We start from the raw sequence: 12047 nt of genomic DNA on the forward strand, positions 1-12047 counted from the left end.
TCTGGAGACTAGACACCTGTGAGGTGTACAAGGCTTTGAACAGGTTGAGCAAACTCAATGCTGATGAGATTCTTCACACTGCTCAGATTATATAACTGGGAGCAAGTAGAGAAGAAATTGTTGAAGTTAAACATAAAGGCACCTGGGATGGATGGCTCTATCCAGTGATATTAAAGGAGGAAGCAAGGGTGTAAGCAAACCTCAGCCATAATTATGGGGGCATCCTTTGATTCAGGGGAAGTCCCAATGGACTGGAAATGTGCAAATGTATTGGCACAATTCACAAAGGGGATCTAAGGGTGACAAGTAATTAGACCAGTTATTTTATTAACCATTCCAGGGAAAATAAGTGAATCACTGGTTAAAGATGCATTGCAGGATCAAGACTGCAGTAATAATTCAGACAACATGGGTTTGTTAAAGGAAAGTCTTGTCACATAACTGGATTTTAGGAAAGCTTTTGACACTGTTGAGCATGGAAGACTATTGTACAAGTTGGAGCAGTATAGTATTAAAGGAAAGTTGCTACAATAGAAAAAAGGGTGGGTGAGTGGGAGGAGAGTAGTAATCAATGTACACTACTTCGTGGACTAATGTCATTAGTGAAGCCCTGGGGTTCACTATGTTGGGACCACTGTTTTGTATATTTATACATGATACTGATGAAGGCAAATAAGGCTTAATATTGAATTTTGCAGATTATAAAGGTTGGCAGGGTTGTTAATGACAGTATGCTACTGCAACAAGATCTAGAAAAGTTGGGCAAATGGGCTGAGAAGTGGCAACTGAAGTTTATCATTGACAAATGATAATTACTGTATATGGGTATAAGTAAGAGTAACATACCAACTTTATCATTCTACACTTAGGGTGATAGAAAATGAAGACGTGGGAGTAATTGTGCAGTCAGATACAAAATTTTCTGATCAGTGCAGACAGGCTAGCAAAGCAGGTCATAGGGTATTGTGAATGATATACAGGAATTTTGCTAGTAGGACAAAGATGATCATCCCTTTGTATAAGGCAATGGCTAGGCCACACCTTGAGTACTGTGTACTGATTTGGAGGCCTCATTTTAGGAAATGAGTTGCTTGAGCAAGTACAGAGAAGGACAACAAGATTGGCAAGGGGAACAGAGGGGCAGTCTTGCCAAGAAAAGACTAATTTCTATAAATTGCAACATCTGGAGACCAGCCACCTACAAGGTGATCTGATTGAGGTGTATAAGGCTTTGAATGGGTTGAGCAGTAGGCTCAATTCTGCTGGGATGATTCTTACTTAGATTATAAACCTGAAGGGGCAAAAATTCAAACTGAGGAAAAACAGGTGTAGAAATTTGCCTTTAGCTAGCAAATGATAGCTTAAATTCAAGGAGGAATTGGACAAACATTTAGAGGGAATGGATGTGAAATGATTTTCTGGCTGATGCTACATAAGCTTGTTTTCTTGCATACCTCTGATGCTAATTTAAATTAGCATTAGCATTAGTAGAGGCATATGATGCAAGAAAGCAAGCTTATTCAGCATCAGCCAAAAAAACTCCCATTTCACCCCTCCGTTCGTTCGAAATACCTGTCCAGTTGAGCTTTAAATTTGTTTAGGCTATCAACTTCAACAAGTGATGGAAGTCTGTTCCACCAACCAACCACCCGCTGGCCAAAGGCAAATTTCTGCACATCTATCTGACATCTGTCCTTCAATTTGAATTTATGCCCTCTGAGGTGATTATTCTGAGAAAGATGAAGAATCCCATTGGCATTGCATGCTCAAACCATTCAAAGCCTTATACACCTCTATCAGATCACCTCGCCGGTGCCTAGTCTCCAGACTCTGTAATTTGCAAAACTTAAGCCTTTCTTCGTAAGAGCAACCCTTTGTTCCATTTACTAATCTTGTTACCCTTCTCTGTACCCGTTCCAGCAGCTCTACATCCTTCTTGAAATGAGGCCTCCAGACCTGTATACAGTACTCAAGATGTGGCCTAACCATTGCCTTATACAAGGGAATAATCACCTCCTTATCCCTGCTAGAAAAATTCCTGTATATCATTGACAAGACACCATGAGCTACTCTTGCAGCTTGTCTGCACTGCTCAGAGAACTTCATATCTGCCTGCACAATTACCCCCAGGTCCTTTTCATTCTCCACCACTGTCAGTGTAGTACTGCAGAGTTGATACATTGCTCTGGGGTTACTGTTACCCATATGTAGTACTTTACATTTGTCAATGTTAAACTTCATTTGCCACCTCTCAGCCCATCTGTTCAACCTTTCCAGATCCTGTTGCAGCAGCATAGCGTCAGTAGTGTCCTTAACGACCCTGCCAACCTTTGTATCATCTGCAAACTTAGACATTAAACTTGATATCCCATCATCAATATCATTAATAAACACCGAAAACAATGGACCCAACACTGAACCTTGAGGAACTCCACTAATAACATTAGTCCATGTTGAGCAGTGTCCATTGATTACCACTCTGTCTTCTGCCACTCAACCATCCCCTTATCCATAGCAGCAATTTGCCTCCAATGCCACACTGCTCCAATTTGTGCAGCAGTCTTCCATGTGCAACAGTATCAAAAGCCTTTCTAAGATCCAAATATATAATATCAAAGTTATTCCCTGCATCCAGTTCTTTTGTGACTACATCATAGTATCCAATCAAATTGGTCAGGCAAGACTTGCCCTTAACAAAACCATGCTGCGTCTGAGCTATAACTGAATTCTTGTCTAAATGATCCTGCAGTGCTTCTTTAACCAGTGCCTCCATTAATTTATCTGGAACAGAAGTTAAACTAACAGGTCTATAATTACTTGCATCAGCCTTTGATCCTCCTTTGTGAATTGGGGTTACATTTGCACATCTCCAGTCTATGGGTACCTCCCCTGAGTCCAAAGAAGCTCTCATAATTATGGCTAGGGGTTTGCATACTTCCTTTGCTGCCTCCTTTAATATAACTGGATAGATCCCATCCACCCCAGGTGCCTTTTTTATGTTTATCCTCAATCTCCCCTCCACTTTCCTCTCAGTTATTACAAAATCATCCAGCTCAATGCCAATGTTTACTTTACCTACATCCTTCTCCTTCCTGAATAACTCCTCATGCGTGAATGTAGATGCAAAATAGTTTAGATTGTTAGCCACCTGAGCAGGATCCTCAACTGTTCAACCATCAATATCCAGTGGACCAATCTGATTCATCCCTTTCCTTCTCGAGTTCAAGTATGTAAAGAACTCCTTTGTTTTTCTTTGCATCCTTTGCCAAGGATTTTTCGTAGTCTGCCTTTGCCTGCCTAATCTCCTTTGTGACTTGGTTACAGACCAACTTATATCTATCATAGGCTTCCATGTCACCCATTAATTTGTATGTATCCCATGCATTTTTCTTCTCTGCCACATGTCTCATTAGTCCATCTGACAACCATTTAGGCCTAAACCTTGAACAATATTTCTTAGTTGGTATGTAAAGCCTGGTAGCCACCAAGATTAGTTCCTTGAATGCTTCCCATTTTGAGTTTGCTGTTGGTAACATCATCAGTTGGTCCCACTGTATAGAATTTAAATTCTGTCTCAGACCATCATAGTCGCCTTTACGAAAACAAAAACCCTTCCCTTTACCTCTGATGGTAGTTACCTCCTTGAGTAAATCCCACTTCAACACACTGATCACTGCCACCTAGTGGTTCCTTTATCTGCAGGTTCTTAATGCATGAAGAATCACTACTGATAATCAGATCAAGAGTATTGCTCCCTCTTGTTGCCTCACGAACATGCTGATGTAGAAAACAATCATCCAATAAATCCACAAAAGCCTTGCTAGTGTGCGAGTGACCAACCCACAAATTCCAGTCAATATCTGGGAAATTAAAATCCCCATTATAAGACTCCGATTTACTGGCCCACTATTTCCCTGTACAATATATTATTATACTCAGAGTCATTAGGCCTATAGCACACTCCTACTCTCAATTTTGATTTCCCTATGCTTATGTCACACCAAACTGACTCTACACTGCCCTGTCCATCGATGTCAACTGGCTTCACCTCCTTTGACTTTGCATTTCTTAATTAATAGCATAACCCCTCCTCCCCTCCTGTCCTGTCTATCCTTTCTATACACATAGTATTCCCCAAATTGCAGTTCTGCATCCCTTATATCTGTGTGACACCACGTCTGATATCCCAACAATATCTGCCTTTGATGTTTTGAGCAATACCTCAAATTCATCAAATTTATTTACCAAACTCCTAGCATTGGTGTACACGCAGGTATACATGCACCTGTTTCTATTCTTAGCTACCCTAACACAACCCATGTGTTTACTTGTAACACAATGACTACCAGCAGTCTCTGAAATATCCTGCATCTTGTTTTTCAGACTTCTGCTCATTTGAATAGAAGCAGTGCAAGAATCACTTCCACCTCTGCCAGTGGCTACTGTTAATCTATTAGTCCTTGTATCCCCCAACTAGCAGTTTTCCGACCCACCTAACACTGCCTCTACAGCATCAGCAAAAATTCTTGCACCCTTTCTATTTAAGTGTATCCCATCCCTGTAGAAGCAATCTCTCCTGTTAAGTACAGTCCAGGCTGAAAAAAATTCTACCCCTTGAGCCTTGCACAATCCCTCCAGGGCCAAATTGATCGACAAGGCTCTCATCATATACTCCCTCCTATCATGTCTGGGCAGAATTGCAGACACTTTCAAGTTCAACCCTAATTCATGGCTTTTTTTCAACAGTGACCTGTACTTGCTAAGTAATTCCGTTGGTCTCCTACTCTTAATATCATTAGTGCCAACGTGTACAACTATATCACCTTTTGTGCCCTTAAAAGATGATATCTGCTCTACAACGTCATCAACCTTTGCCCCTGGCAGACATACCCTGGTCCTATTCCACCTATCCTTTTTACAAAGCATGTTCCCCATTTCCCTGACAAGAGTCACCAACAACTACTAGTTCCTGTGGGACTAGCGCATTCTGCCTAGGGGGCTGCCCCTGTGTTGCCTGATGACCAAGTGCAAGCTCTGGCATTGATGTGGGCAGCTGAGAGCTTGATGGGGCCCTCAATTTATTTCCTTAGAGGGCATCCACCCTGTCCTTCAAGGTCTCATAAAGGCCCATAACAACGCTGAGTTGTTGCCTGATTTCCTTGTGAAATTCAGTAAAGACAGTTGTAGAATAGATGTGCAGAAATTTAGTTAGGTGGTTGATTGCAAACTGATCCTTTGAAGTTGACAGCTTAAATTCTAGGCAGAACTAGACAAACTTGGAGTGAATGGATGGGTGAAATGGGATGGTTTTTTGGCTGATGCTATATAAAGCTTGCATCATATGCCTATACTAATGCAAAACCACTGAGGTCACTCGGTGATACTGGAAGTCATGATTGGCACACCATGACTAGTTTAATGTTGTGTTAGTCAATAAGGAAGCATTAGAGAGAATGCTTGTCCAGAGCACCTAAAAGATGTAGGCAACTATAGATTGAGTGCATACATAATGCACTTAGTATATCAGTTGACACTGATCAAGTAGTTCCACAAAAATGGAATGGTGGCCTTTCCCTAGTTATCACACTCCAATTACAGTAGTCTTTCCACTGGTGGCCTGGCTAAGCTTTCACCACAAGGATAAAGGTTTAAGTTTTGGTGATTTGATTCCATTGTTTAAACTGGAAGCCATCATATTGGAATTTTAGTTTCTAAAGGATTTATTTAAGAGTTGAGTGCCAGACTACATACATATCTGCTGCTAGAACTTAAGCAATCTCATTTTACCTGGATTGTCTACACAATTTATAAACTAAGCAATTCAGACTAGTCATTAAATGGCTATAGAAGAATTTATGCTATTAGAGTGGTTAAGTCAGAAAAATTCTAATCCGACTGTTAAGAGAACAGTCTCCTTTACTGCTAGATGTAAAGGGTGTATACAATTTTATTATAGATACTGAAGATAAGTTTGCCTTGTTTTTAAAGGATTTAAACTTTACTGGAAAAAGTTTGCCTAATCCATACCATTGATTTAAATATATTTAGTCATTTAAATTTCTGGCCAAGTATAATTGATATAAGCGATTGAAGCACATTTAGATAAACTGGTAAAAGAAAAGTTCTGGGCAGTTTAAGATTTGTTCATGCATACCTACACTTACAGACTTGCACACAGATATTTAAAGGCTTATGAGGACTTAAGTCAGGGTTAAAAGCCTCAGAAAATGTAGACTTTAGTGCAAATGCATCATATCTTCATACAGTTAACCAAAGTTTATAATGGTATAGTTTCATTATACCAATGAAAATCCTTTCAATAATTTGTCTGGTTATACTTGAAATAATTAATGTTGATTAAATTATCATAGGCATGCCTTTGCACTAACTATATGCCTGTTTTTGCATAGTATGGGGCTTTTAGCCCCAAATTTATTAAGTCTTAAGACTACTAGACACCATTTGGCATCTCATATTGAAGGTATTTTCATAACTGAGTTGATAGTTATACCAACAAGTACCTACCCACCTATTGATGAAGGACCAAATAGCCCTGGAAGAGGTGTCTGGGTGGTGGTATTTACTGAGCATAAGTTACCTTGGGCAGCATTACTTGCTTGTATAACTGTAGAGGCAAATTTTTGCCAAGGCATTCATAATGAGATAAGTGCCATTATAATTAACTATGGTTAATTTATTACATATAAACATGACACATTTGCATTAACAGTGCCTAATTGGATAAGATTTAAATGAAATTAAGATTCAGAATTCCAATATTGAGATTAGAACTTCAGATACTGGTCATTTGGTTCCAGGTAGCCAAGACTTGCCTACCTGAATTCCAAGGATATTCCTATGAATTAATTTTGTAGTAAGTTCCATATACATTTTGCACATAAGATAAAGCTAAATTCCCTTTTAAGCACTAAACTGAGCAAGATTTGTGGACAGGAGTAACTCCTCTTAGAGAATTTGCATTTTTCATTAAAAATTGGGTAAATACCCCTTTGCAAAAACAGAAGTTAAAGTTACTGAAAGGAAAGCACAGATAATTTGAACTGAGTCAGCTTTAATAAGCTTTCTATATTGTACTATCTGAATGGATTGAGCAATTCTTGCTCAGAACATACACGAGGGGGAACAAATTCAAATTGAGGAAGAATGTTTGCAGAATAGATGAGGAAGTTTGCCTTTAGCAGCAGGCAGTTGATTGCTGGAACAAACTTATTGTGGAGGTTAACTTAAATTCAAAGAACTATAAAAATTATTGGAGGGATAAACAGGAGAAATGAGGCATTGTTTTTCAGCTGATTCTATATAAGCTTGCTTTCTTGCATATTTGCTATTTAGATACTTTTATATTTGATATTCTGATACTTTCAGAATCTAGCCAAACCTATCAGCTATAGTGTAACTAATTACAATATTGTTCACATGAACATAAAGCAGACAGAACTGTCAAATCTAATTTTCTTCAACAAAGTTGGTCTAAATATGAAGTTTTAGTTAACTGTTTTGACTTTTCTTAAAATGAAAGATGCTAAAAGTCACTTTTAGACAAGTAGTCTAATATGCTATCCTGCTAGACAGATTATGCTAGTTCCCTCCAAAACATAGTATATCAAAGTATTTAAGTCCCTTATGCTTCTTGATAAGGTTATTGTTAAACATACTAAGGATATTGCAATATTTACAATTTGTACTACAAATTATTGAAATTAATTTAAAAATCAATTTGTACAAAAATTGATGCACAATTTATCAATATGGTGCAGTATTTGAACACTCAACCAGGAATTTGCAGTAAAAATAGGCTTACCAGCTATAGTTCCACAGCTGAACTCAGCTTTAGTATTACTCACATGAATTAACTGGGACAGAACTAAATTATGACCAGGCTCAATTCCCTATGACTTGGAAAGATTTCAGATCCATTGAAATTCTGCCTTAACTCTCAACACCACCTCATGCTTAAGCACAAGGTAACCTGAGGCCTTATTTGTTAGTAAAGCAAGGCCTTTTGCACTATTAAAAATAGTGCATTTTCTACAATATCACCAATTTCTGCTCCTGGCAGAAATTATCAAGTTTATTCCAGGAGTTCCACTCCCTGATAGTCATAGTTACCTTCTGGGAACTAGGTGCTTATAGCAATCCTGCCATGCAACCAGACACAAGAGGGTAGGCTGCAATGTTAAGGTGGACACCAAAGTATTTAAGCCCCAGTTTAATTTCTTGAAAGGCAACATACCTTTGGGTTAATCCAAAATCAAATAAGTGAAAACAAGCACACTAAAGCTTTTCTGAAAAGATTATACCTGGTAAAAGCTGTATTGATTCAGTAAGTTTTAAATGAGAACTAAAAGCAGATAAAGCATCAAGAATTATCTTGGTGATAAAAATACAAGCCCTGCTAAGGTATAACTGCATAAGATTTTTAGAATATCAAAGCAATTAAAACCATGAAGCCTATTTGTAGAATAATTATTTATAGGATGAAAAAAAGATGCAACTTTATGAACTAGTTCATGTGACAAAACAAGTCATCTTGACAGAAACTTAATATAAAAAAAAACTCTAAACTATAGAAGCAGACCATTGCTGTATAAAGTGGCAGATCCAGAAAAGTGACAGGAGGGATACCATTTGTGACAGGAAGGCACCATTTTGTGCACTAGAATGGCAATCATTAGCAGTGTTGCTAACTGTAGTCAGTTGAAAATTGCTGAGCCATAATGCAAAAATAGATAAAATCCTATGTTAACAATGAAAAAATTTGTAGCTGAAAAAGGAAATTTAAATGATTGGTATTTTCTGAAAATACAAATTGGGAGGCATGTGCCCCTATCCACCACTGGCTATATACAAAGGGTACTAGGAAAGTTTTGCAATACAGCTTTGTTTATTTAATTTTTTCAAAGTAATTTCCTCTACATTCAATACACCTCTCCATCCTCCAAAACCAATCTTTACACCAGTTCTGACAAGTTTCACTAGGGAGTAAAGCACACTCGTTGTCCCAAGCCTGTAGAAGGTCCTCATCACTGGAAAACCACCTCCCTTTTAGCTTCATTTTCACATGTGGGAACAGTGAAGTTGCAGGGAGCAAGGTCTGGACTGTAGGGAGGATACTCGAGAAGTTTCAGTCCTGTCGTGGTCAAATATTCTGTGCAGGCTTTGGCGCAGTGAGCTGCAGCATTATTGTGATGGAGGTACCAGGTATCCATTCTTGACTTTGGCCGCAGGTTCTTCATAGATCCAATGACTTTAGGCAGGCATTGTTCAGTATACCACTTAGCTGTGACTGTCTTCTGCGTGTCCAAAACGACACGTTCCACAATTCCACTCGATTTGAAAAATACAGCTATCATTTTCTTCTTTACAGATCAGGATTTTCTGACAATTACGGGTGTGTCATCATCAAAGACCCAAACTTTGTTTTGAGCCTTGGTCGGCAGATTGTAATAGTACAGCCAAGTCTCATCACCTGTCACGATGTTGTTCGCATACTGAGATTGTCCCTTATCAAACTTTAACATCTCCCGGCACCAAGTCACATGTCGTGTCATCTGCTCTTCAGTCAGTTGATGCGGCACCCAGAGAGAACAAAGTTTCTTCACGTGCAAATGATCTTGCAGAATCTAACGAATTGCTGGTGCATTTAGGCCCAAAGTATCCTCTATCTGTTGGTAGGTCACTTGCCTGTTTTCGTCAAGCACTTTCCTCACAGCAGTAATGTTTTCCTCCGTAACTGACATTTGTGGCCTTCCTGGCCTCTCAGAATCCTCCAGAGTGAAATTTCCCCTTTGGAATTCTCTATACCACCTGAATATTGTTGTACGATGTGGACAATCATCATCTAGTGCAAGAGTCATTTCTTTTAAGCACTGGTCTATGGTTAAACCACGCACGAAATTATACTGCAAAACTGTCCTTATCTCATTTCGTGACCACGATGCCATCGCAAGCACTTTACACTCTCACTACTAATGAATAACTGAGCCCATCGACTTGGTGCGGCGGCTACTATGCACATGTCTCAACATGCAGCTTCCTGTGATTCATTGTTGCATCATATTGCAAAAAACTTTCCTAGTACCCTTTGTAGAATGCAATGAAACATTACTCCACTGCATTATACATAGCATACTAGATAAGAAATGCAAGTCAAGTTTCCAGACTGGCTGGAGCACTAACCACAGATAGCAGTATACTGTCAGATACTGCTAAACTAATTCTGCTGAGTTAGTGTGGAGAGTTTTGCACCAATAGGATGTTGTGATTTTGTGCAACTAACTGTTTGAGTTGCTTAATTTTTGTAAATGTTATAGAACATTGTCAAACTTGACAATGTTTCAGAGAAAAAAAATTGTCAAAAGATATTCACATTTCCAAGCAGATAAACTTCAGAGCAAGTTATCCATTATCACATTGGGAGGATGAAAGTGTTGAAAAAAAGGCATCAAGTCATCCATTAAGGCAGAATACAATTAGCAATTGATATTCTAGGCCTATATGGTATATGCCAACACTAATTGAAAATTTAAACATGTAGATTACTGCAAAGTTTGTGCTTTGTTTGCACAAGTGATAAGCAAGGCAAAAAATGAAGGGATCTGCAAGCATAGGCTGCTAAGGGATTACAATTCAAAAAAGCAATTGTCCTTCCAGTAGGATTTGCCTCCATGTCCAAAAGAGACATGAATTAACCATCAAGGGCATGCATGCTGGTTTTCTTTGACTGAGGAAATTGTTCATTGCCAGGCCTAACTTCAATGTTGGAAGAAAATTGTACAAACAAATGGCACTCAGGATTGAGTTCTATATCATTAGAATTTGCCAGTCAGATTTCAGTTCAGCAGTTTTTAGCCAAGAAAGTGGTCTTACCCTCCCTATTCTCCCAACTTAGCACCTCAACTTCTTCAAAGTGGAAAATCCCATTAAAAGGAAAATTCAGTACAGAGATAAAAGCTGAATTAAAGAAAATTGTTGTAGAGATGCTTCAGTGGGAGAAGTACTGGATTGATTACAAAAAAACACCAGAGGGGCTACTTTGAAGGGAACAATATCAACATTTAAGAAATGCAAGCTGCAAATAAGTTTTGTTCCTAGTCTAGAAACTTTTGGCTCATCTATTGCTATGATAATGAATATAGCTGCTGTAGTGTTTAACAAAACACTCTGGGGCATTTCTAGGGAATGTGGCACCCAAGTGCCAATTGTAATTTGGCACCCTTTGTTTTCTTTAAATATTAAAGTTTCAGGTAAACCTTGGACATTGATGCCCAGGTGCAGTGCACCCTGGGGACAGCCTGCCCCTAAAAATATTATAGGAATTAGGATTTCTAAAGACTGTATGAAAACCCACATCAATTTAACATTTCAGGAAAACTTACTTGAGATGAATACATATTTTCTGTTCCACTCACTACAGCAGAGGTATTGTAAGCCACAGGAACTGTAGCAGGATAAAGAACTGTCCCATTTGGCACTACATGTGCTGCATCTGAAGTAAAAGTAAAATTTCAATACTGCTCTTTTTGTATGGCTAAAATACTGAAAATCTAGTAATGAATAAAGTACTATTAAAACTTAAGTTTTAATTCAACTGATAATACACAATTAGTTAATAATACACATCAAGATACTCAAGTTTACTAGCTGTGTTAATACTCAAGAACCCAACTACAAAGCCACCCTACCATGAAAGTGGGATTAGGTTTCTGGTATCAAGATTTTGCCAGTGTTTTTATACATTTCTTGGTTATACTATAGTTTGCCGACCCTCTAAGACCAGCATGGTTGCATTTCTAACCTTCCATATTAACAGTCAGAAATTATCACTAAGTGGAGTTAGCTAACTAGTTCCACTAGACATGTATTTTGATCACCTCTTAATATTTGGCCAAAAACATAACCTTAATGTAACTAGAAGCAAACCATATGAAGCAAGTTTTCATGGAACTCCAATATTACTAGAATTGGATATTAGAATTAACCTTAATTGTTAATGACAATAATTAACTATAGCAAATATTAATTCT

General features: G+C 38.3%; 1 protein-coding gene across 1 annotated transcript in view; it reads right to left on the bottom strand.

Moving 5' to 3' along the window:
• The window catches only part of LOC150090353 (uncharacterized), a 92475-nt gene that overhangs the window by 23669 nt on the left and 56759 nt on the right, over positions 1–12047 (bottom strand). Inside the window, exon 7 of the mRNA XM_090369085.1 lies at positions 11400–11509. Within this exon, the coding sequence (XP_090225211.1) occupies positions 11400–11509 (110 nt within the window). The remainder of the gene's footprint in view (positions 1–11399; positions 11510–12047) is intronic.

Source organism: Mastigoproctus giganteus, chromosome 2 (assembly GCF_048544385.1).
Source record: "Mastigoproctus giganteus isolate SK-2022 chromosome 2, ASM4854438v1, whole genome shotgun sequence".
Taxonomy (NCBI): Eukaryota; Metazoa; Arthropoda; class Arachnida; order Uropygi; family Thelyphonidae; genus Mastigoproctus; species Mastigoproctus giganteus.